Source organism: Delphinapterus leucas, chromosome 1, assembly GCF_059928025.1.
Source record: "Delphinapterus leucas isolate spDelLeu-1000000601 "Yukka" chromosome 1, BTC_Dleu_Yukka2, whole genome shotgun sequence".
Lineage (NCBI taxonomy): Eukaryota > Metazoa > Chordata > Mammalia > Artiodactyla > Monodontidae > Delphinapterus > Delphinapterus leucas.
This window is the reverse complement of record NC_143129.1, coordinates 36,670,189-36,695,633: the sequence shown is the minus strand read 5'-3', so window position 1 is coordinate 36,695,633 and position 25,445 is coordinate 36,670,189. Positions and strand designations below refer to the sequence as shown.

At 36.2% G+C, this 25,445-nt stretch overlaps 1 protein-coding gene across 1 annotated transcript in view; it reads right to left on the bottom strand.

The window, feature by feature from the left end:
* Positions 1-25,445, bottom strand: part of RGS7 (regulator of G protein signaling 7) — an 82,267-nt gene that overhangs the window by 3,010 nt on the left and 53,812 nt on the right. The window contains 7 exon segments of the mRNA XM_089911654.1: positions 1,398-1,487; positions 4,330-4,516; positions 9,572-9,697; positions 10,939-11,049; positions 12,050-12,111; positions 13,324-13,422; positions 18,651-18,725. Coding sequence (XP_089767780.1) covers positions 1,398-1,487; positions 4,330-4,516; positions 9,572-9,697; positions 10,939-11,049; positions 12,050-12,111; positions 13,324-13,422; positions 18,651-18,725 — 750 coding nt within the window.

Sequence of the window (25,445 nt, the reverse complement as noted above, 5' to 3'; positions counted from 1 at the left end):
AAAAGAAATAATGAGAAGAAGGAAGGAAGGAAGGAAGAAAGAGAAAAAAAGAAAGAAAGAAAAACAGCAGAAAAAGACAGGATGATGAAATGATGCAACACCAAATTCATGTTCTAAATCATAGGGATCAGGAAGACAGGAGAGTTGCCACAGAAGGCCTCTTGTCACAGGACATGGGCTCTGTTTGCATTAGTGCTTTTACTTTTAACACCAAAACTCTTCTTGTGCAAACAAAATAGTGTGATTTCAAGCAAAATCAAATTACACTAAAATGAAGTAGATATGTTAAGGTTTTATGCCAACATTTTCAAAGCCTAAATGTTTGAAAATCTAGTGGCTTAACTTCAGAATTTCCTCATAATTTTCTACTGGTACTAAATTTCTGTTGATAACATCATTAATTCTGTAGAGCATTGCTGTCCAGTAGAACTTTCTGAAAGCATGGAAATTTCATTCTATACTAACTAATATTTCAGAAGTCTTTAGCTGTGGCCATTGAGTATTAGAAATTTGAGTAGAATTTTATGTAACCTTAACTAATTTAAATTTAAACAGCTCCATGTGGCTAGTGGTTGCTATACTGGACAGTGCAACTACAGAGTATCTATTTCCCATTGCAAAGTCAATGGACTTTGAAAAATACCATTAGCTTAAACGATGATCATGAATTACACAAATTATAATTTCATCTCAGAATTTCAAGAAGCTATGGACTATTTTAACATTACAAAATAATGAATGATGTTGATGTTTACATCCAGATTTTCCATTCCCTGTTATACTGGTTATATAAGGTGTTATTTACAGTGAGACTTTGATTATAAACATTAATTGAACAATGTAGCCTATTGCAGCTCTTCGAAAATGTGCTTGGCTATCATCTTAGGTATGAAACCTCATCGTAGGGATACTAAGTGACTCAGAATAAATGCCAAATGAAAATATGTGAAAGCAAACATTACTGCATTTTGGCAACTATCATTGAAAACAATGAGTTACGGAGCATTTGGCCCAAAACATACATTCTAGCTTACTGGACAAGGAAAACCCTCTTTAAGTTTTTGATCTGATGACATTGTTCTTTTCCTTTCTTTATTGTAATTTTTTATTTCCTTAAACTGGCATACAGAAGACTAACATGAAACATGAAAACGGTGTCTAAACAACTTTGTAAAGCATGAACATCTGCAGAAACAAACAAACAAAGAAGAAAATAAGCAATCAACAAACAGAAACCCATACAACTTAAATGGCCCTTATAAAATGCAAAGGTTTGGGGGAGGGTCTTGGAGTATATTCACTTACCATTTGTCCAATACTGTGGGCCCAGCAGAGGTAACTACTCCAAATAACTACAACTGAGAACTAGGTCAAAAAAATTCACAAAGAACCAATACCTTTTTCTTTGCCTGTAGAAGCTCTTGATAGGCACTGGATCTTATAAAACGTGGGTATGAATCACTTTTCATCAGTTTGTAAATGTGCTCCTAAAAAGAAATAATGGTTGAGGTGCTTCCTTATTATTTCTCAGGAAAAATCAAGTACTGTGATAAGAATACAACATTTGGTTCAAAAACAAATCTGGAAGCAGCTAAAAATAATAATGATAATGCTGATGAGAATACTTTATATGCTTATAGAACATTTAGACTTTCAAATTTATTATTTTATTCAAGGATCAATGTTTAAACTGGTTTGGGAGCTATGGAGGAGGTAAACCACAACCAGTCCTTAAAAAAAAAAAAGGAATTTAGTTAGCAGATTGTCATGAAGTAATTTCAAATCAAGTTGTTGATTTACATAGATCATTTAAGAATATAAATAAATCTGCTGTCTCTTAAGATTACTCCAGGCCAAAAGACAATGATGTGAAGTCAAGATTCAATAATCATTCTAGAAGCCTTTGGCATTTATATGTAGTTGGAGGGTGCAGACTTCCCAAATGAATCATTTGTTTGGTGAAAACTGTCATCTACATCCACTTTAGGCCAGAGCACAAGTCCAAAAATAAATTTTGTGATATTTAATTGCTAAACCTCCCAATTTGTGTGCATGTTTTGACTTATTCATAGATAGATTAGGTAAATATTTGATAATCCTAGTCAGTCTGCAATGTTCTGTTTTGATGATGAATATTGGTAGACAAAGAAGAAAAAAATGTATCCATCCAATTCAGTGTTGGCCCAATCTAGGGAGATTCTGCTTTGGCTTATTGCACTCTAGGGGAGCATAAATGCTCCTTGTTCCTTCCAGTCTGTTAGACATGGAGTTTTGAACCACTTGAGAGTATCCAGAATGTCCCAGTCTTTTCTTGTTTGGAGAAAATATATATTTTAAGAAATGACTCAGTTTCCCTGGTCTTAAACACACCAGCGATAATTTGTAGTTACTGTGAATCCACTTAAAGACGTTCTGGATTAAGTCTCAGTATCTAGTCTAAGGTTCATCTCCAAAAATATGGTACATTTGGAACTGCATCAGAATTTGTTGTTGGAAAAGTGAGGCAATGTCTTATTTAGAAGTCAATCATTTTGGGATTCAGATGTTATGTTGCTCAAGATCTACCACTTATAAAATGTAAATATTGACCACTTTATTCATTTCTCTGAGTCTAAATTTTCTGATCTATAAAATAGAGTTATTGTCAGGATTAGAGGAATGACAAATGTTTAGCAAAGTATAAGGGTATGCATAGTAAGTGCTCAAATATGCTTGAGTATATGCCAGGTACACTTCTAAGTGCTTGCCTATATTAGTTAATTATATCCTCACAAAACCTCAACAAGGTTGGTAACCATTTTTATATCTATTTTAAATATGAAGAAACTGAAGCATGAAGAAGTGAAGTACTTGCAATAGGTCACAGAGCAAAGCTCAGACTAAAACCCAGGCAATTTGGCTCCAGAATCTGCTTTCTTATTACATTGCATCTCTTCTTAAACAGCAGCAGGAAATTCTATTATTATATTTTTGAATATATGGTTTAAAAGCCTACAAAAAGCTGGAATTAAATATCTGAGGTTGATTGAAAAAAGAAGCCTACGGTCAGGTAGTAGTGTTTTCTATAGAAAATCATGCCTTTTCTTTTTATTGAAGACCCAATAAGCAAGAATATTCTTCAATGACAAAGATAACAAAGAAATGTCCTTTTTAATATTAAGATTTGGGGAAGGTAATTTCAAATATTTTACACGCTGTTGGCTCCAGAAAAATGCTTGAAAGTTTATCTTGAACTGCAAGAAAGAAAAACCAGCAGAGAAATAAGCAACAGAGCCAGAATTTTCATCCTGCTCTCTCTCATGTGTCTCCATAGAATGTAATTATTTCCACATAGAAGACCATAGCAGAGCCAGGGCGAATGAATGGGTTTTTGGTTGGCTGTTTCAACTTGTGTTAGTTTTCTGCACAGTGGCTCATTTCTTTTTAAACCAAAGCAAAGGATAAATATATTTTCTACCGAGAGTAAAAATAAGAAAGGAAATTTGTGTACCTTATTCTTCATCTTCTATATTTTGTTTTAGTAATGTAGTTATTTAAAAAACAAGATACTTTCTAGAGCTAACATTCTTCTCTAAAAGAGGTTTTAAGAAATTATGAAGCATGCATGTTCTGGTTTAAAAGCCAATTTCAACACATCATTAGGAAATAATATCCTCTCATTTCATGTTTATTTTTCCTATTGAGCACAATATTTTTTTAGAAAAAGTAGAAATTCAAATTGCTTCTAAGGAGGCAATTACACCCAGTTTGAGAAAAAAAGAAAAAACACATAAAAATTTGTCTTAGGGTGTTAATATTAATATCAATTTCCTTTTCTCTTCTTTTTGCAGACTAAAAAAGTAACTTGGAAAAATAATAAATGCCTAAATTTACTATTTCATTTTATCATCAGAGACAAAAGTGGTTTGAGTTTTATATAACTTCAAGCTAATTTAGTTTAGTTCTGACTATCCATAATAATAAATTATTTAGGAATGTCAGAATCTTAGAATCTCCTCATTGGAAGACAAGTTAAAGAGCTCAAATACATGTTACTGAGGTGACAAAGTAGAAAATAAAGTAAAAAGTTTTCAAATATTTAAAATATTTCCCTTCAAGAAATTTTCATGTAAAATCATTCAAATTTACAAAAATTCCCAGGCTTTAAAAACTCATTTTAAAGCATCTCTGTTCTCTTTTAGATCAATTAGTTATTTTACATACAGTTACCTAAATTGAAAATATTAGATATAGCCACCAATTACAATGAAAATAAAACAAAAGTATTCCAACTTTCAACTTCTCAGGAGAACATTTGTGACGCAATGTGAGGCCCATCCATGTACCAACCTGAGCATCTTCGAATGTGTATCGCCCGGGCTCCTTCACATTCTGTGTGGTTTTGTCATAGCTCTTAGAATCCAAGTTAATAGCACTGGGGGCTCCTGGAGCCAGAAATTCTTGCCATATTTCCTGAACTCGAGAGGGGACTTCTCTAATAGGCCTTTTCTTCAAGTCCTCCACTGCTAGCCAGAATCTATGCAAAATGTGACACCAAGCATTTACTCCAATGCCTCATAATCTGAAAATTCTTAAATTATTGACCTATCATTCAATTCACAATGAAGCATAATAATGAACTCATTTTCTCTGAAGGCTCAGAAACAGGCCTTCACCGATTTTTTTAATTAGTCGTATTCAAAGATATAACATTTGGGGAAAGGAAATCTTGAAAACTATCTCTTTTAGATGTTCTCTGTTAAAAACAGATCTGCCAGGGTCCTGATTCTGTACAACCTTAAATTTTACTGAAACAAAGGAGCACTGCTAAAGAACCATTTATTAGAAAGGAAGAGGAGTTTGAAGGGCATTAAGGTGAGTGACGCGGATCATCTGATTGGGGGGGATAAAGTATGCCACATACTCTATCTTTTGGATCTTTTGTCCATTTGAGCAATGAGGGTTAGTATGGAGAGGATTTTCTGCTCTACCAGGTAAGGGAATTACAGTGAAGCTTTACTGGAATTAAAAGAGGCCTGGACACAGATTAGAAAATGCCCTAGCTGGAGAAATCAGGGCAAGTAACTAATTTTAGGCGATTTAATTCAGGGAGTTATGAAATGACAGAAGCAGCAAGCTTTCACATGTAATTGTTCAAAAGGCTTAAATTTGCAGAGGCATTATGACAATTCAGAAGTTCTGGAAAAAAATAATACTGACTCACTGCTAAATATAAAAATATATTTGATATGCTTCTATATAGACTATAGTATATTCTGAAAGGAAAGAACACCAGAACATGTTTTGCTTGATAAAAGCAAATAGCAAAGTCTAATAAGAAGTCACATTCTATTAATGGGTTTCATTTTTTTAAAATTTTGCTCTATATTATGTCTTTTTGGTAAGACCGAGAAATGATGACAAAATGAATATGTATATAACACATCATATAGTGTTTTTAAATTAAAAAAAGATACTTGAAAAAGGAAGTACTAGATCTATGTTATCCTCAACAGGGGCCAGATGTGATCATGAAATGGAAAAGATGACGACAGAGGTGAAGGTCACTACAGGCTACAGAGTCTTAAGAAAGGTAGAAGGGGATAAGCAGTACCTTCATAACTATTACGTTTTAACTTGCAGATTAATGAAAGTTCAAAAATAAGTAATAAAGTAGTTGAGCTACAATTAGAATATCAAATATTACTCAACCTAGTAATTTTCCAGTTTCTAGATACCATTTTCCTGTAGATAGATAACAGTAGATAATCCAACATGAACAATGCTTTAAACATAAAACTACCATGGGTTGCTTTCAGAAGGGAAAGGTCAAGACCATTTCCTTTTAAAATACAGATTCTGACACTGTGCAATCTAATAGGAAGGCTAGGTGCAATCTGAGGGAGCATAAGTGTTATAATTCATGCTCATTCAGGTTCATTTCAGCACTCTTTGAACACATAGATAAAAAGAATGTCTTTGTCCTTGAACTCAAATGGCCATAATACAAGGAAGCACATGAGAGATTCTCAAGGAATAGCACAAACCAGATAGTCTGGGAATGCAGAGCAGGAAGGAGCCCCTCTGCTGGGGCAAGTACTGGGTTGGAAAAGGGAGTTCTAGGAAGGCTGTACAGATGCAGTGACATCTTAAATAGACTTGAAATTACGGGTGAAATATCAAAGGGTTGAGGAGGTAATACTAACAGCATCTACACTGACAAGTAAGTGCAGGCACTATTCTAAGTGATTTAGCTATATTAATTCATGCAATCCCTACAACTTTATAGAGTATGCGTTAATATTTCCCCCACTTTAGAGAAAACTGAAGATATGAAGGATAAGTCACTTATTTAAGTTATCCACTGTGAGTGCCACAGCTACGGTTTGCCCCCAGATCTGCCGCAGATGACATGCTCAAAACCACTCTCTTGAATGCCTCCTTAAAAGTATCACTGCCTTTCTTATCCTCAGCATAGTCATTATAATAATTTAGTAGAATGTAAAGGGCACTGGCTATTTATTATAGCCCCTTATTATATGGTAGCTGGACTATGAGGAATTATCTTAATGTCTTTGAGCCTTGATTTTGTCATCAGTAAAATGGAATGCTAATGCCTATCTCACTGGGTTTCCATTAGATTAAATGAGATAAATTATGTAAAGGGCACTTTTGAAGTGCTTGACATATTTTTAGGCACTCATATAACATTCATATTATTACATTTACTTAGTACTTACTCTGCTTTACCTGAAAAAGGAATGAGCGAAAATACACCAAGCGAGAGCAGAAGTTATATTTGAGGTATAAGTACTTATCAATAAGCAGTTTTTCTTGACTATTGTTTCTGTCTCAATACTAGAAGAAAATGCTCATATGAGTGTCACACTTCCCTAAATAGCAGATGCTAAATAAGATGCATTGAGACTTATTTAGGTGTAATTAGCCCTGCTGGCTAACTTGACTATTCTGTCTCCCTCGGTCTGTGACACCAGATACCTAGGCAGAAGCAGGGGGTTCAGGTTGGGGAAGCAGTGGACAGTAGCTTGGTATTGGATTATAGAAAGCCTAGGATGCCAATTATTAGTAATCTGATTCTGAAAGATGCTTAAATTCTTCCAGTCATATTTTGCTTGCCTGTAAAATGGGGCAAGAATATTTACATTTCATTTCTGAAGTTATGATTAGATGAATGATAATCAGAAATAATAAATACAAAATACAGCATGGCATACTTATAAAAGTAGTGAATATGAAGCATATTATGGCATATAGAAGGTATTCAAGAATTATATCTATATTTATCAATCCTTAGTATGGAAACATATAACAAGCTTATGGTATATACTCAAGAAATATATATGTGACTATATATGAAATATATTTCATTTTTAATTTTACTTTGTTTTTATTTCAACATAACATGCAGTAAAAAAAATTAACAGGATTTATTAGCATTTACAATGCTTACAAAGAAAAAGGACTCTAAAAGCAATTTAGTTCAGATTTAAGAAATTGCTCTAATTAAACATTTATAATAAATCTATTTCCAAATGATCAGTTTAGCCCAAAATTTAAGATAGCATTTGGTAGACATTTATGTCTGCTGTCTATGTGCAATATTTTTATATAACCTCTGATTCTTGGGATATCCAGCCCCTGTTTTCCTAACACAGCAGGAAAAGACATATACATGTGGCCATTTAAATTAAAGGAAGAAATGGAGTAAGGGAGATCCTAGACTGCAAAAATATATGCAAGCATTTACCTTTTCCAGAACTAAACGCTTCTTCCATAAAAATATTAAATATCTAAGCCCTATAGAACTAGGGCTGGGACTACTTCAAATTAACTATTCTGTATTTTTAAAATTTAGGACAGAAAGCCTTTTGGATGATATTTATACATTTTCACACAATGAAATATGTAATATTTCTTATATGCAATTGCTTATCAGGCAATCTAGTGTGGCATAGAATTACTGAGATAAGAAATAGTTAAGGCACGTATTAAGAAAACAGCAGTGATTCAATTTCATTCATGAAACAGAGTTTGCACACGCTATTCCTTTTGCTCCAAACTTCTTTCCTCTTCCTTTTTTGCCTGGTTATCTCCTTATCATCCAAGCCTAGAAGCTGTTTCCCTTAGGGTGCCTTTACTGATCTCCACCTCTGGGTTTGCCATTCCTCTGTATTTCTCTGATCTAATACCCATGATTTTGTGTTGTGATCTGTTTTCTTCTCTGTATTCACCACTAGGCTGTACTTTTATTAAGAGCAGGAAGGACATTTATTTGATTAGGTGATACTGGTGGGGCACTGCTTATTTATTTCTTCATCATGAAACCCATGATGTCAGCATTTTTTCAAAAACTTAGAGAATTAGAGGAAACTCCACCTCCCCATCCACTAAAAGGCTAAAAATAGACTTTATCTCTGCTTTATTTTTATTCATTCTTGTACTCAATAATTGATAATGTGACCTCAGGATAGAAAATATTACTTAGTAGGTCCAATAAAAATCCTTAGCAACTGAAGACCTTGTGAAAGCCCTGTCAAACAAGTGTTCTCATAAACTTGAAAGAGAATAGGAAGTTGCATCCCAACCATCCAAGACAGGCATGCACATATAATTAAATTCCTCCAGACTCTGTCTGTGGTCAACTTGCTTAATCCATGGGACATCTGTCAAAACTTTATGTATTTCTGAATGGTTTGGTATTGGTATCTGTTAAATCTCCTGAAAAGAGTGTGACATTTCTGGAGCTGCTTAGTTCCAGTGAAAACAAATGAATGCTGATGCCTTTCTGTAAATGAATTTCCCAGGACTGCATAAGTCATGGGAAAGTAAATTAGGGTGTTAAGTTTCAAAAGAATAATGAATGAAAGAGCTTGTAGAAAAACCATTTTATGTAGTGGAAAGTTATCACTCACTTCAGTGATCTTAGAGCCATTAAAATCTATTCCAATGTCTCACATTTAAAATTTCAATTTCCAGGTGCCTCAAGTCAGAAAAGTTTCAAAAATACGTAAGGATGCTGTTTACAACAGATGGGAAGGATGCGCACCCCTCCAGCAGGGCTCAGTGAGGTGCTGCTCTCAACTGCCCTGAGGCTGTATTTAAGTGTACAAAGTAAATGTACTCCATAGTCTTGTTTCAAGTTTTATAGAAGCACTCAATCTCTTTTTCTAGATCTTACTTGAGATGCAATATACAAAGAAGACCAATATTGATAAATAGGTGATATTTTAATTAAACTGCATAAATATTATCAATGATTCCACACTTTGCCAAATACTAGTCTAAGTGTTACACTTCTTTATGCAGGCCATTTCAAATGCATCAGATTTACATAGGTAAAAGATCAGGAGACAGTGTAAAATAAACCTTTATGAGGAAGTGATAATGTTGGACAAAGTGCTTTGCCTTCATTACCTTCTCTTCTTCCATCAGGAGGCAGAAATTCAATGGGCCCGTATCATCATCATGATGTTGGTGGGATAGTAACTGGTCTATCAAGTGCAAAATAACCAGACTCATCACAGGTAGGTCTCTCTTGCATATAGTATAAGAGTCAAACAACATGGTTTACCTTAAGTTTTCTGAGCTGAATTCTGACTCTAGAAATTTAAGGAACTGTTCTCTCCCAACTGGATCTTTCAATGCTTCATCCATGCCAAAACCCCATCGTTTTACCCTCTGCTGGCTTGGTTCTTTGCTATAGGAGATAAAACAAAGCCAAATATATTCCTTTCATTACAAATTTTATCTTCTGCTATTATATTTCCCCTCAAAATCATATATGATTTTAATTTCCCATCTTTAGCATATTTTTCAGAAAAAAAAATCTGATTGATGGATCTGCATGAAATTATCATGAGATGAAAGTTGGGCATTAATAATAAAGTTTAATGTTTATTAAGCATTAGATATAAAGAGATGGATTCTCTCTTTTAGATTTTTTCAGCAACTTTATGAGACAGATCCTATTATAATTCTTATTTTAGAAATGAAGAAATCGAGGCAGAAAGAGGGTTATAACTTGCCAATGTTGAACAGGTAATATTCCAGACATTCTGACCCCAGAGCTCAATTTCTTAACCACTACACAATGAAGTCTCATGGGGCAGGTTGTATTGGAGGAAAATACATTGAGACTCAAAAGACTTAAATCCTGGTTTATGACTCTGCTGTTGATTAAATGTGTGACCTAGTTCTGGTTGAGTCACAACATTTTGGGGTTCCAACTTTCACATGTATAAAATCTAGAATTTAACGGATGAAGAGATCTGTACTTGTCAAGCATTTAAGAACCACTGTATGGAAGAGAAGGTCCATAAATGCATTCTAGAGGAGTGCTACAGAATACTAAATCCTCACTCTGTAAAGGGGTATGCAATGATCTTTTTATGACTCCATCAAGATTGATGATATAATTCTTCCCTTATATAGCTGATGAAAGAAACCAGGGAGTCTTAAACTGTGCTTTGGTTTTCTTAAGAAGTCAGTCTCTTGTCAGTTTCTCTTAGAGTGTTTATGGTAAATTCATTTTGTTTTAAAATTGAATTTGTAAAGGCATACTTGTGTTGGGCTTAAGTAACTATGGATGTAGCATTCATTTTACTTGAATAGATGGACTTTTGTGGCTATGCAGATTTTCAAGGAAGCTAAAAACAATGAGCTAAATTTTAAGAACTAAAGACCCTAACTCTGACTAGTCTTCCTTGAACCGCTTGCACCTCTAATTTTTTGTGCCATTCTTTCTGGAAATGCAAATCTAATATAAATGCAAATATCTAACATTCAAAAACCATTACCTTGAACAAGAGCTTTATATCATGGCTAATGTAGACACAGAGTAAAATTACTTTTACAATTAGTCAGCCATAAGATTCTTCCTATTTCAATCAAACCCTGAAATAAGTGAAATATTTGGAAGGAAGAGAAAATGTCACTTACCTTGCTTCAAGTTCCCAGAAGGTAGTGTCATCAGACAACCATGGGTTAGAAGGGTCAGGTGGCACAAGAAATGGGTCATATTCTACATACTGTTCCGTGTAACTTAGCAGACTCGAGAGAAAGAAACATTTTCATTTTCCTTAGTTTTCTGTCTGAGGTTTTATCTGATCTTTGTAAGGGACACAATACAAAAACATCTGGCCAAGGAATCCTTGCTTGCTTATAGAATGAAATCCAACAGCAGTTTTCATCTTTCAATAACTTTAATGCATCAACTTATTGTGCTTCTTGGAAGACAAATATGGCTAAGGATTCCATCTCTCCCCATGCCTAAGCAATATGAATTAATATCCCTCCATTAAAATGAGGCACAATGGAAGAGGTCACTGTGTAAAAGGAAGTGCTAAAGGTCAGTTCCAATCCTTGGTCAACTAGCCCACCCATAGTACAACAGAGTTTAGCTCAACTTGGAGAAGGGGTTAAATGGAAATTTTTTGTCAAAAGTATTTACAGGAATTAGGTAAAGGGGGAATCACTGACAACAAGTTTTTGAAAAAAAATCTGTATCTAAAAAAAACCTAAAGGGAAAAAGGAGAGGAAAAAAGTTGGAGAGGTAAGATCTGGCAATGCCCCAAAGTGAAGAACATGAATGCCTTAAAAACAGATTTAAATGAAAAATAGGAAAATATATAAAATCTGAGTTTCATTCAAATTCTGAAGTCATAAAATAACTGAGTAGTGTGAATGTTAAGATGAATTTACAAAGAGCTTCTAAGTTGCCAAAAGGTAACTTAATAAATTGAAAGTTTCATTTCTCCTAGCAGGAGTGAAAAGATTCAACTCCTTGGAATTATCTTCTGTATTTGATTCTGGTTGCACAAAGACTGGACCTCTAGAGACCTAAGATAATAATGATTATTCTGCCATTCGAAGTACAACAAAAGAGCTCTTTGAAAGTTTTCCATGTTCAAAAAGGAAAAGGAAAATAATATTTCTTATAGGGCTCCAATTATTTATAACTTCTCCTCCCACCAGTTCTCTTACCATATTGAGCACATTTAATTGTCATATGAAAATTTTTTTATTTATATGGGTGTCTTGCAATACTTACCTATCAGCAACTTTTGACATTTTTAACCGATGTCTATCTAACTGTATTTGCCAATACTTTATCTGAAAAAAGAGATAAAGAAGTGGTTACAGTCTCACAATTTTCAGCTCTAAATTCTGATAGACTGAGCAATTCTAAACAAGAATATGTTCTCAACCAGTAAAATTTCAAAGTCTGTAGAAAAAATCAGACATGAGGGCTTTAAAAGAGTTAACAAAAAATTAAACTCTGTTTGAATGTAAACATAACCAGTATTGCTTTGGAACAGCAGTGAATTTGAACATTCTGCCTGCTTTAACAAAATGTGACTTTATTTTAAAAGTGTTGTAGAAATTTTAGCATTTATCCAAATCAGAATCATTTCTCCCTCAAACATTAAATTCAGAAAATAAATGTGTTTGTTATTCGTTACTATAATTTCAAAATAAACCCTACTTCCTAATACTAACCCAACAAAAGCATCAGTTATATTTGTTTTAAGAATAATTGTATCAACATTTCAGGACAAATTCTCACATGGACATAATAACACGTGGAAAATTTAAAACTCTCTGAATTACTTTTCCTTCATGGTGACTATAAATATAGTAGAAAAAGTATGTATTACACAATTGATAAACCATGTTACAATAAAATATTAGGGGAAAATAAGCAAAAGGAGAAAAAGTCCCATGACTTAACTAACCAAGATATTTAACTATGATTTGATATGAGACCCTTGGTGTTCGCTTTGAAATATTACTTGGAGCCAACGCTATTGATCAATGTGTGAAACAAGAAACAATACATACCATGACTGTTCGTCAGTGCTAATGAAGGAAAACTTCAAGAGGCTTATAGATATCAGTACTGCAGAAACAAGATTAAGCACTCTTTTGTGAAGATCATGCCACATGACTGGAGGTGGAAAACACATGACCTAATGTCACCAACCTCTTGTCTTCTCATTCTTTAAGACAGAGTTCTGGAGTATAAAATAACTCTTAATACTGGAGGCACCGATAAATCAGTGTGTGTAATTTTAAAAAATTGGTTAGAGGAAAAAGGATTTGGGGAATTAAAGAGTGAAGAGTTTTGAAAACTAGCTCCATATACTGATACATTTTCAAGTGACTACGTATCTTAAAATCACCTTTTCACTACAAATCTATATGAAACAGTCAATCCTAAAAATCAGTTTTAAAAATACCTACTATTAACATCAACATCTGGTCTTCATACCTGCTACTCTGTAACCCATGTACCCTGTAAACCATTATTATAGGTTGACTCACCTGTTGTTGTAACTCATCTTCTGTTGGAGGTTTAGTTTCTGGTGTGGGTGTGTGGGTAGGACTGTGACTTCTAATATCATTTTGAAGACCATAGACAGACTATATTAAAATAAAAACAAAATATGTTAGGACAAAATACCATTTATAGTCACAGACTTTCTAAAAGGTAGTTTCGTGTTATATATCCAGTAAGGTAACTCAAAGCTTTGCTGCATATTGGATTAAGCTTCTTATCAAAATTCAAAAGGCACTGCTATCGTAAATGCTATCACAAATATGGATGTAAAATAGAAGCACAGCTTTTTGGAAAAAATACGTGGTTAGATTAACTGACAGAATAATTGATTATATGAAAAAAAACTAGCTTAGTGTGATAAAGTGTGGGCGTGGGCTGAGAGTACTAAGTTGGGGAATGACAACACAACACAACACAACATCTAATACATATTGATTTCAGAATAAAATAGAGGTGGATATAGAATAGAATAAAAATGTAATAAGCCAGCGTAAAAATAATCTGAGTTGTTTTACATAGGAAAGGAATGGAGTACTAAGGAGAGAAACTAAGTTAAGAATTCCATTGCTGATTTGGTCTCTGATGGTATGATAAAGACACTCCAGGGTGCTCCTACTTTCCCATCTCAAAACTGGGTTATTTACCTTACAATACTGGCCTTGTCACTTGGTTCCACTGGATGCCATTTGCAAACATCAGTGACCTCTAAGGTTTTGCACATCTTTGAAATTCTGAATGTCCCAGTGCTTCTTTACTATTTTGTCAAAAGGTCAAACCCGCTATTTAGGAATGCTCTATTTTGAGAAAGACCCATAGTATATATAAATAAAGATCTGGGGACTTAAAGGGACAAAAATTCATTCCCAACTGAAGGTGAGACATCTCACATGTCAACTCAAGGAAGAAGCCAAATTAATTTTTGTTTAAATTCAAAGTATTATTACTTTAAAATAAAGAACTTAATGTAGCTACTGAGCACTTTTTCTTTGGACATGAGGATGAAGGATGAGGACATGATAAAGTTTCATGAGCCCCACAGAATTAAAGTTACCAAATAGTGGAAAGAAACTGTTGAAATCAGCAGAGGGTAGATGCTTAACCAAGCCAATTTTCAGGCACATCACCAACCTTACCAGTAACTCTAAATTCAAGTGTGTTTTGTTAACTGACCTGTTTTCACTTGGACTCCACCTCTTCTTAATGTTAACCTTTTGGCTCTATACCTGGGCCCCTTTTCCTTGTGACTCCCTGTTATTTGGTCTTAGCCCATCTTTAACATATTTGACTTGGTTTTCAGACTATCTTTGGTAGGTCCTTCAATCTTCCCTCCTTTGCCATAGCCCCAGTCTACTGAAACTCAATTCTTGTTACTGGGCATACATTTCAACCCAAGGAGTAGCACATACGCTGTGAATTAATTATTAACAGGACTGAACTAAATGGATTGGACTGTTTCTTTTTCTTTCCTTTTGGCATTCATTCAACGTTTATTGAACACCTACTATATGCTGGATATAATGCTAAGCATTAGGGATATAGAGATAAACAAAAATAGGTATGCTTCCTCTTTCATTGGAACTCACAACCTAAAGGTTACACAAGAATCACACAAATAAACATGATTAAAACTGTGATAAGTATCATGAAAGAAAAGAATGACAAAAGCATAGTGCCTAGAACAAAAGGAGACTTAATTTCCACTGAAGAAACAGAAAAGCCCTGCATGAACTACTACTACTTGCTTTTGAGGCTGATTAAATACCATAACCCTCTGAACTCTGAAATAACTATTTAAAAATTAGGCAAGTGGGGCTTCCCTGGTGGCGCAGTGGTTGAGAGTCCGCCTGCCGATGCAGGGGACGCGGGTTTGTGTCCTGGTCCAGGAGGATCCCACATGCCGCAGAGCGGCTGGGCCCGTGAGCCATGGCCGCTGAGCCTGTGCGTCCGGAGCCTGTGCTCCGCAATGGGAGAGGCCACAGCAGTGAGAGGCCCGCATACCGCAAACAAACAAACAAACAAAATTAGGCAAGTGAAAGATCACTAATAATGAAACAATCGTACTTTCCAATGTCTGCTATTTTTTCAGTTGTCTCACGCTAATTTTTGATAAAGAAAATAAAAAAGATTCTAAGGTGTGAACTTTCCATTCTTGTTTACATTGGTTTAATTACTTAAAGTTCTTTAATAAGAATCTCTAGTTCATGTAAAAAATGTTTTTAAGACAAGATAGCTGACAGTTCTAACAGTAAGTTTTTTGGTTAAGATTTAAAATAATTTAAAAGATTTCTAGGGCTTCCCTGGTGGTGCAGTGGTTGAGAGTCCGCCTGCCAGTGCAGGGGACACGGGTTCATGACCCAGTCCGGGAAGATCCCACATGCCGCGGAGCGACTAGGCCCGTGAGCCATGGCCGCTGAGCCTGCGCGTCCGGAGCCTGTGCTCCGCAACAGGAGAGGCCAAGATTTATAGAAAAATTCTAGAAAATTTCTAGAAAAAAACACAATTTATGGTGTCATAGAAGTAAAATGATCCATAGATTATCTTCTAGCTCTACATTTCTAAGATTATTTCAATATGCATGCATTTCATGTCGTCTTCATGAAGTTCTATATAAGACCCAAGCCATTGGGCAGTGTTGTTTCAAGTAGTCTTCCAGCAGCCTGGCCACTGGCTCTGAGGTTACTGGGAAGTTTCCTTTTTAGCCTTACATGTAAGTAAACATCATGAATTCTCCCTTTCATGATTCAGGGACCAGTGATAGCTGGACCCAGATAGCTTCATTTTCTGGGGATCAGTGATAGCTTTTAACTTTGATTCTTGGCTAGAGTGAAAATAGCCACGAATAATGCAATTTTATGCTCAGGGCTTAATTTATGGGTAAAGGAGGTAAGAAAATTGATCCTATTTTGGCTGACAAGTTATGAGGATCATTTACAATGTAAAAGGATTTGCATTTTTTAGAAAAATTAAATGTATTAGAAATCTTGGCACAGGGTGGGTAAGGCTAGAGAGAAAGATAAATAAAATTTTCTCAGTGTCTTAATATTTGCAGATGCGGGGAAATCAAATTAACTAATTGGGATCCATTTTGAATTTTAATAGCAAAGATAATTACTAAACCAAGATGCTTTGACTTGATTAACACAGCTTTTATTCCCCAGGGTGCCTGGATGAGCACTTTTCATATGTAGTATCATCCAAATGAATACTGAATAGGTTATTCATTAAATGAAACAGATTTGACTTTCTACTTAAATCTGTTCATATGTGATTTCACTTTACATTTCAGAAGAGATCTAAGAAAATTCTCTCCTACTTTTTTTTTTTTTGTCAAGGGGAGGGGATTTTAAAATAAGAACTAAAGTGTGCAGGAAGCTTCTATGCCTTTCTATGTGGAGTGGAATTTCTGGGATTTTTCTAACTGGTGATGAGGGAGGGAATATTTCTCTTTCCTTTGGATTCTCAGCTCAACTGGAGAATGATTGTGACCATGTCTGATGCCATGTGGAGGAAGCCAGTGCAGACGGAGGGCAGAGAAAGGAGACTAGAGAAGAATGAGAGAGAGAGCTCTGCCTGTGTCTGAGTCCCTGCGTCCAGTAATATCCAGGGCTAACTGCCCTGGCCTACTCCCAAGGTTTTAGACTATTCCACTCTTTTATCTATTTTGAGCAGAGTTTCTCTTGCTTGCAAGTTTATTGTACTTCTTACTTAAAACACTTCTGTGCTGCTCTAAGATATGAATAATTTATCCCATTTTATAACACATTAAAATTTAAATTTCCACATTTTGCATATGGAAGTAAAGAAATACCAATATTTTCATGTATAAACAGCTATAAACACTGCAAACTAATGCTTCCCAAATTTTCAAAAAGAATGATGCAATGTGATACACTGGTAAGATATCATCACTGAGTATAGTGCTAAAGGGAGAGTGTAAACAATTACTTTATTAATCTTTAAGTTCTATCTCATCAATCCATATACTTTTTCTTCTGAATCAGAGCATAGCTCACTTGGTGTCTGTTGGGGGAAACTTGACACAACGTAATGTATTCTGAACTCTTCAAAATTCATAAAGTGGAGAGAAGTGGCTTAATGTACTTTGGGAGAGCTGATAGATTTTTGAATTTGGTTCCACAAAGCTCATCCCGGTACACTCAGGCCATGCTGTGAGCAGAGGATGAGAGGAACTGAGTAGGGCTGATCATAAGAGAGAGGGGCCAATAGGCTTGCTTTGGTCTGGCTTTGCCTCTTTTTCTCAGAGATATGCTAGGGGCAAAAGCTTTTGAGCACCTCATCTGAATGGATTTTATGGCACTTTTCCTGTGGCTTCTTTATCCTAACATCAAGATAAACTGTCTTACAAGAAAGAAAAGGTACTTGGACGGTACTGGGGCCTTTGAACATAATGCTATGTTTATAGGGAAGGAAGAAGAAGACATTAAGAAATAAGACTACAAAAAAAATGTTTAGTACCTGCTGCTGGGACACATATCCTGGAAAATGCTGCATAAGTAAAAAGCTACAGAAGAGAAGGTCTTGAAGTTTGTGGGATGTTTTGATCTAGTGGCACTGACCTTCGGCTGTGTCCTCAGAGTGATTGCTATAGGCCAGACATTCTTATGTGCATCAACCATTTTTTAATGGAATAAATAAAAATGTCTTCTACATGTATGTGTTACTTTAAAAAAATGTAGATACTTCTGCTATGTGTTTTCAAGCAATTATATTCAATGTCATTGAATTCAGAACAGCACTTTGTTTTTGTTACATACTTCCTCACATAAGAGATCCTGAACCTATAACCACTATCTATAGTTGTGTCACTATAAATTAGATTCTGATGTTAAAACATGGTCCTCATACGATATCTATAATTAAACATCTTTATGATGATGTCTTTTATTCTTCATGTTTTTCTCTAACAAGGCCCTTCTCTCATGAGTACCACTTTTTCTCAGATAATCTCTACCTACTTTTCCTCATTTCCTGGGCTCCAAAAGAGGTACATTTTTCTGTTAATGGCTCTTCTCTCAGCATCCTTTTCCTTCAACAGCCACCCCCCCCACACACACTTTGGGACCTTGACACACTTGAGAATCAGGACGGGGGCTATTTTCTGGGGACAGAGGAACTGACAGAAGTCCAGGGCTTGAACTTCCAGATTTTCTTCCAGTCAAGAAACAAGGAAGAGCAGGGAAGATAATAGAAGGCACTCATGAAATGGAATAAAAGGGTTTTTTTGTGTGTTTGACATCCTCTAAACAGTCCAACACATTACCAAGATCAGCCCAACAAATGTCAATTTTACCTTTCGTGTTTTGTGTGGATTTCTCATTCTGGATGACTTCTTAATGTCCACTTCAGTGGTATTTACGCATCCAGGCTAGAAATGGAAAACAGAAAGACAAAGGAATCTTTGGGTGTGAAGTTTCTGATCAGTGCACTCACTCTCCAGAACCTGAGCAAATGCTGTGATGACACAAGTCCCTGGCCGCCCTTTTCAAATGGCCACAGCCAGTTCTCTCAGCAGTAGCCAGTGATGAAATGCTTTGCACTCTTTTACTCCTCAAGTTTAAAAGCCTTCAGATACCATTCTAGAATAACTCCCAGAGAAACAGGAAAAAGAAATACAAGAGATTTGCATGTGAAAGTGGGTGTTAGTATTATTAGTAGCTGCTAACCCAACAGATTTAGAGCAAGGGTGTCCAGAGACTAAATGGGGTGATACCCCCAGCTGATACCTGCATTCAACTTCACTCAGAGTGTACCCTCTCTGATGACAAAGACACTGATGGTTGCTTGCTTCTCCTAAGTTAGAAATCCAATGGCATTCAGTTGAACCAGCTCATATCCCAGAGTAATTTTTCTACAATGATTCATGAAATCCAGTGACTTGGAATATTTGTTTTCTATTGACAGAATGTGCAATGGAGTTAATGGTTAAAATGAGGAAGATGAAGAAAGCAACTGGGAATGAATATACCATGCTTCTTCTCAGGAATTCCTGACTCTCTTTTTTGTTTCCCACAGGCAGGTGAACCCCTTTAAAACAGGGTGGATTGGAGGAAAAGGGTGGACAGCCTGCTCCTTGTTTTTTGACAACCACAGAAGTGTCATTTTGCCAGATTTATCATTCTGTTGCAAAGAAACAAAGAGCTGTAAAGCTTCTTTTTTATTTGGAGAAGAAGAGAGGAAGAGGGAGGGAGGAAGAAAAGAGAAAGAGAAAAAGGAAGAGGGAGGAGGAGAAAGGGAAGAGGAATAGAAAGAGAGAGGAGGTAGGGGTGAGAAAATATGAATCAGGAAACAGAAGAAAGGAGACTTAAAAATACTTGGGATCTTAAATCGAGAAAGGTCCTCAGACATCACTTATCCTTTAGAAGTGATTGGAAGTTATCAGTTACATGGTTGTGTTTCCTTTACTTTCAAGTTTTGATACAGGATGTAGGGATCTCCGGTACTAGTAAAACTTATTACATTGCACATCTCTGCTCAATTTCTCTATTTTTCCCCCACAGATTGAAAGATCATTAGAACATCAGTTATCCTTGAAAGTGACTCCAGAGAAAATATGAACGTGGAAACAATCCTTTTGAGGAGTTGGGATGGGGTGGTGGGAAAGGCAAAAGGCAGCACTGATGTGATTAGGGAAATAAGAAGTTCTCCACAAGCGCTGGTAAGCAATAGGGATTAGCTCTTTGCATAATGAGGACATAGGACATTTTCCTTAAAGAACCCTCCCCTGATAGTACAACTATTGTGACAAAACTCCACCATAATGTTGTAAGTGATAAAGAAGTAAATCATTTTTTTCTTTGTATGTTATATGTGAAATATATATATATACTGTAATACACTGCCCTATAAACATTAAATAAACTATAAACTTGGTTTGCATATCTATTTAAGAATAGAAATAGCTGGTTTAGCACCGTGGTCTGCTTGGAAGTGTAGGAGGAAGGAAGAGCACCCTCCTGGGTGAGACTTATTACTAACGGACACTGAGCAATTCACTTAAACTTTATCAGCATGAGGCTGATCAATATATGATATTCTGATTTAATTTTCTGTGGCTGGTCTAGGCATAAGTATGTTTTAGCCTCCCCACCAACTGCTCCCCACCTGGTGATTTTAATATGCAGCCAGGAGTCATAACCATTGATCTAGAAGTAACAAAGATAATGTTTTAAAACGTGAACAATGTGTGTTCATTTCCTATTCAATTTCCATTTCCTTGCAGCCTTCCACCCCTAAGCTCATTAGGGAAGTGTAGGCAGTGAAGTTCTTTAAGCTCTCATCGATATATCAAGAGCCAAGCATGGCAAGATAGATCATAGGAGATTTTCTTCTATACGTTAAGGAGTGGGATAAATGTGGATATGATATACAGGAAAAGGAAGGCATGTCCCTCTGTGACCAGGGGAAAAAGAAAAATAAAGGTAAGAGGCAGCACTCAACAGGTGTCCTCGTTTTCCTCCTCTAGAGAAGAAACCCCAGGGGGAAAGAAAAGAGTGATAGAAATGGTCAATTATGAGGGAGCCTGTAATGTGTGGGTGGTATAGCTAGTCCCATTTATATACCTAGAAGAATCACCACATGCCATCACAGCCAACATGAATCTTTACAATTGGAGTTGGCAAGAGAGATGAGCCTGAAATAGTGTTTCCCGAGGCTTGTATACAGCAAGCAAGAGACCCAGAGTTTGTTGCATGCCTCAGTAGTAAAGGAGGCAGAAGTTCTGACAAGATTAACAGATGGATGGGAGCCTAAGGTTGAGACCAAGGCCGAGGTGTGCAGGGGTTTTACACTGGGAGCAAATGCCTGGAACACAAACTCCAGCAGTGAGTGCCCAGACATGAGATGGTACCTCCATGATAGCAGTACTAGGAATAGACTCCACTGACCTAGCTAAAGCAGAAATCAGAAAGAAGCCAGAAGATCATATAAAAATAAAACATTTGTACCCCAAACTGCTATCAAAAACAACCTTGCATAGCAGCAGGGAGAGGTGGAAAAAAAATTGAAAGTGTGATCACTTATCCAAAAGTTTCCTAGCAGATGATTTAAATGATTGCATCATGCAGAGCACACACGTTGAAAACTATCTTTCAAATGGGTTTCTGAGAAAAATTGGCCAATTATAAAAAATACAGAAAATATATTTTCTTTATGCACATGAGAAGTCTGAACTAATAGAACTTGAAAACTCCTTCTGTTATAAGATAGAATTCTAAGTCAATCATACTCATACCAAGTCATACCGTATGGGTATTGACAAATGGCCCCAGAAATTGTGTCAACCACTGAAGGCATGAAGAGGAAAGATTTTTTTCCCCTTGCATAAAAGAATGTATCTGACTGCAGTCTCAAAAAGAATTAGAATTTTCATTTTCAGAGTTAAAAGAGTATGGCTTTTCAAATTTAGTTAATGAGCCATTAGCAGACATCTAAAATTCTATTTGAACCAATTCTTAACACCATTAATCAGCAAATTAATAAGAAGGCATTGATCCTAAAAGTAAACATTATTAGAAGACTGAACCCTGAGGTAATGTCCCATAACTCTGCTCGCATTCCAGGCTAATGAAATATGCCAGTTCAAAATTTTTTGCTAATGGCAAAATGGTTAAAATAATAAACTGGACCTGGGATGCATGTCTCAGTGATCTTCCAGCTTCCTTTCATTTCTAAAGAGCCTCTTAGGACAGCTAATGCTTAGACAGATCTCTGGTACCTAAGTTAAATAGGGGATTCTTAAATATTAAAAAAGCTTAGATGGCCAAAGTCATCTAGTATATTTCTGAATAATTAAGGTCATGACCTAGTGTTGATACTTGCAAAAAACTGCTTTCAGACATCAGGCACTGTGGTGAATGAAATACAGCAATACATTTTTGGGGGGAATTTTAAAATAATTTTAAGAAAATTTATTTCTGTATCTAATTGTCAGGTCTAGTGATAAATGGTAAGATATAAAAATGAAGGTATGAGGCTTCCCTGCTGGCGCAGTGGTTGGGAGTCTGCCTGCCGATGCAGGGGACACGGGTTCGTGCCCTGGCCCGGGAAGATCCCACATGCCGTGGAGCGGCTGGGCCCGTGAGCCATGGCCACTGAGCCTGCGCGTCCGGAGCCTGTGCTCCGCAACGGGAGAGGCCACAACAGTGAGAGGCCCGCGTACAGCAAAAAAAAATTAAAAATAAAAAAAAGGCAGGTATGACCATACCTCAATATTCTGTTAATATAATAAGGATGCCAGACAGATGAATCATTGCAATGTAGGAGCATAAGGACTGGACAGAAGTTGGCAGAGGGCATTACACAACAACAGAACATTTCAGACATCCATTCTTATGTACATTCTGTTTGTCCTCACCAATATGGCAGACAAATATTTTTAAAAATTTTGCTTTTAAGCAATTTTAATCCCAATAAGACCTTGTTGGCCTTGGTATTTTAAAAAGGCAGTTATCTTTTTGAAGCATATATAATATATACCACTAGCTGCCAGCAGATCTGCTTGAAATGTTATGCATAAATTGTTTTTCTGAACTACAAAACATATCTTCCCAATAAGATATAAATAACATTACCATTATCAAGTAGGCACTCAGTAAAAATGTTCAAATATGTACTATTTTACATATATAACGTTAAGTACACAGTATTTTTGGATTTAAGGAATAATAAAGTTGTATTTACATTGGCCTAGAAAAGAAGCATACATTATTTCTAGTAATTCAAGGATGAATTTATTTTAAACAGAATTTAATGTCTTGGAATCCATTCCTGAAGGGGCAAAATGATCATAATATTGAGAAATATTACTGCCATAGCATTCATTTAAGTGTCTTAATGAGTTGCAAAACAGAAGCTGGGATTCTTGCTTTCATTATTATTATTTATTTTTTACATCTTTATTGGAGTATAATTGCTTTACAATGGTGTGTTAGTTTCTGCTTCATAACAAAGTGAATCAGTTATACATATACATATGTCCCCATATCTCTTCCCTCTTGCGTCTCCTTCCCTCCCACCCTCCCTTGCTTTCATTATTGATATTTTATTTAAAAGCATCTAAAAATCATTTATTTCCTCTCATGACATAATGCATTTTTATTAGTTGTAGTGGAAGGCACACTTGTTTTCAGGATAACTTAGGATATCTTAAGGATCCTTGGTGAAGAGCAGCACTATTAATAGTAATGGAGAACAACTCTCTCTAAATTCAATCAACTGTAGCTGATGTGTAACTGGGCAAAACAATGTCCTAAGTGCCAAATAAGTGGAGATTTAAGAATGAGGTGGCATATAGAGCTGACAGTAAGGGATACACATATTCCTGGAAATTTAAAAATCAGACATGACTCTGAGAAAATTAAAATTTTGAATATATTTAATTATTGGTTCAAACACAATTAAATTATTGAAAATGATTTGTCCTTCTGTAACACTGTACCAGTTTTAAAAACACAATTTGCAGTATATTGTACCTCAATTAAAATGATCCCTTACTCTTATACAAAGTAATTCTAGATTTTTGAAGTGTTCAACCTCAGGATATTTTTTTAAAGAGCCAATTCAAGCTTTTCTTTCTGTTTTGGGCACTTGCCAATTGATTTAGCTTCTGATTCTTTCAGCCTTGCTGACCCACCAATTTACTAAACGTTAAACACAGACTAAAAGAAGTTGTTTGTGGCAATTACCCTGGAATTCCTTCCATTCACATTCCTCTATAATACTTACTCATTTGATTCCTACTCAATCTTATTTGTTGGCTATAGATTCTTAAGTAAGTAATCCTACTTCAATGTATTTTATGAATGAATTCCACATGTCAAGAGGCACGAGGAAGTCTGCTGTAGCAGAGGGGAGGGAAATGTACCATGACACTTTGGAGTCGTGGAAAGTGGTTAAGTTAGGTAGAAATTATAGACCATGGTAAAATCTTTGGTTCAGTTCTAAACACAAATGGAAGTCATTGGAGGGTTTTAAACATGAAAGTGACTTGGTATGCTTTAGATTTTTAAAAGCTCACTCAAGCTTTATGTCTTTCACAAAAATGGACCTAAATGTAAAATGCTAAACTATAAAACTCCTAGAAGATAACATAGAAGAAAATCTAGGTGACGTTGAGTTTGGTGATGACTTTATAAATACAACAGCAAAGGCACAATCCATGAAAGAAATAATTGATCAATTGAACTTCAATAAAATTAAAAATTTCTGGGGGTGCAGTTAAGATGGCAGAGTAGGAGTACGTGGAGTTTGCATCTTCTCACCACGAGGGCACATACCAGGCACTGGTTGGGGACCTCAGACACCTAAGAGAACACGAGGAGCCCCCAAGTGACCAGGTAGGACATGGGGGAGAGCAAGGGGGAAGGAGAAGTGGAGGAGGAATGGGACCGGTACCCTGAGGGGTGGCTGGGGAAGGGGAGGGGTTTCCACACTCGGAGGGGCCCACTCACCATGAGGGAATCAACAGGGATGGGGAGAAAACCTTGGGGGATCAGAGGATTGGAAGGGAACATGGCTAGTGTTTCCCCTGCCCAATTGGGCCCCATGGAGCCTGCTTGGGTACTGGGCCTGATCCTCCACACTCTGAGGCCCTTCTGGCCAAGCAGAGCCTAAAATCTACTACCCAACACCCCCAGGGCATTTTCGGGGTCCTGAGCCTAGGCCTGCCGCCCCCCCCAGGCTAAGCCCCTCCCTGCCCCAGCCCCACCCCCAGGGCATTTTCCAACTGTGAGTGTCCTGAGCCTAGGCCCCTCCCCTGCCTAAGCCCCACCCCCACAGCCAAGGCCTTTTCTGGTTTCTTTTTTTCTATTGTGGTTCTGTTTTACCTTGCTGTTGTTTCATTTATATATATTTTTCTAATATATTTTTTACTTATTAATTTTATTTTTTATTCTTTGTTACTGTTATGCTCCTTTTTTTTTTTTGGCTGTGCCATGTGGCTTGTGGGATCATGGTTTAGAAGCTGGGGGTCAAGCCTGAGCTCCTGTGGTGGGAGCACCAAGTCCAAACCACTGGACTAACAAAGAACCTCAGACCCCAGGGAATATTAATCAAAGTGAGGTCTCTTGGAAGTCACCATCTCAGCACC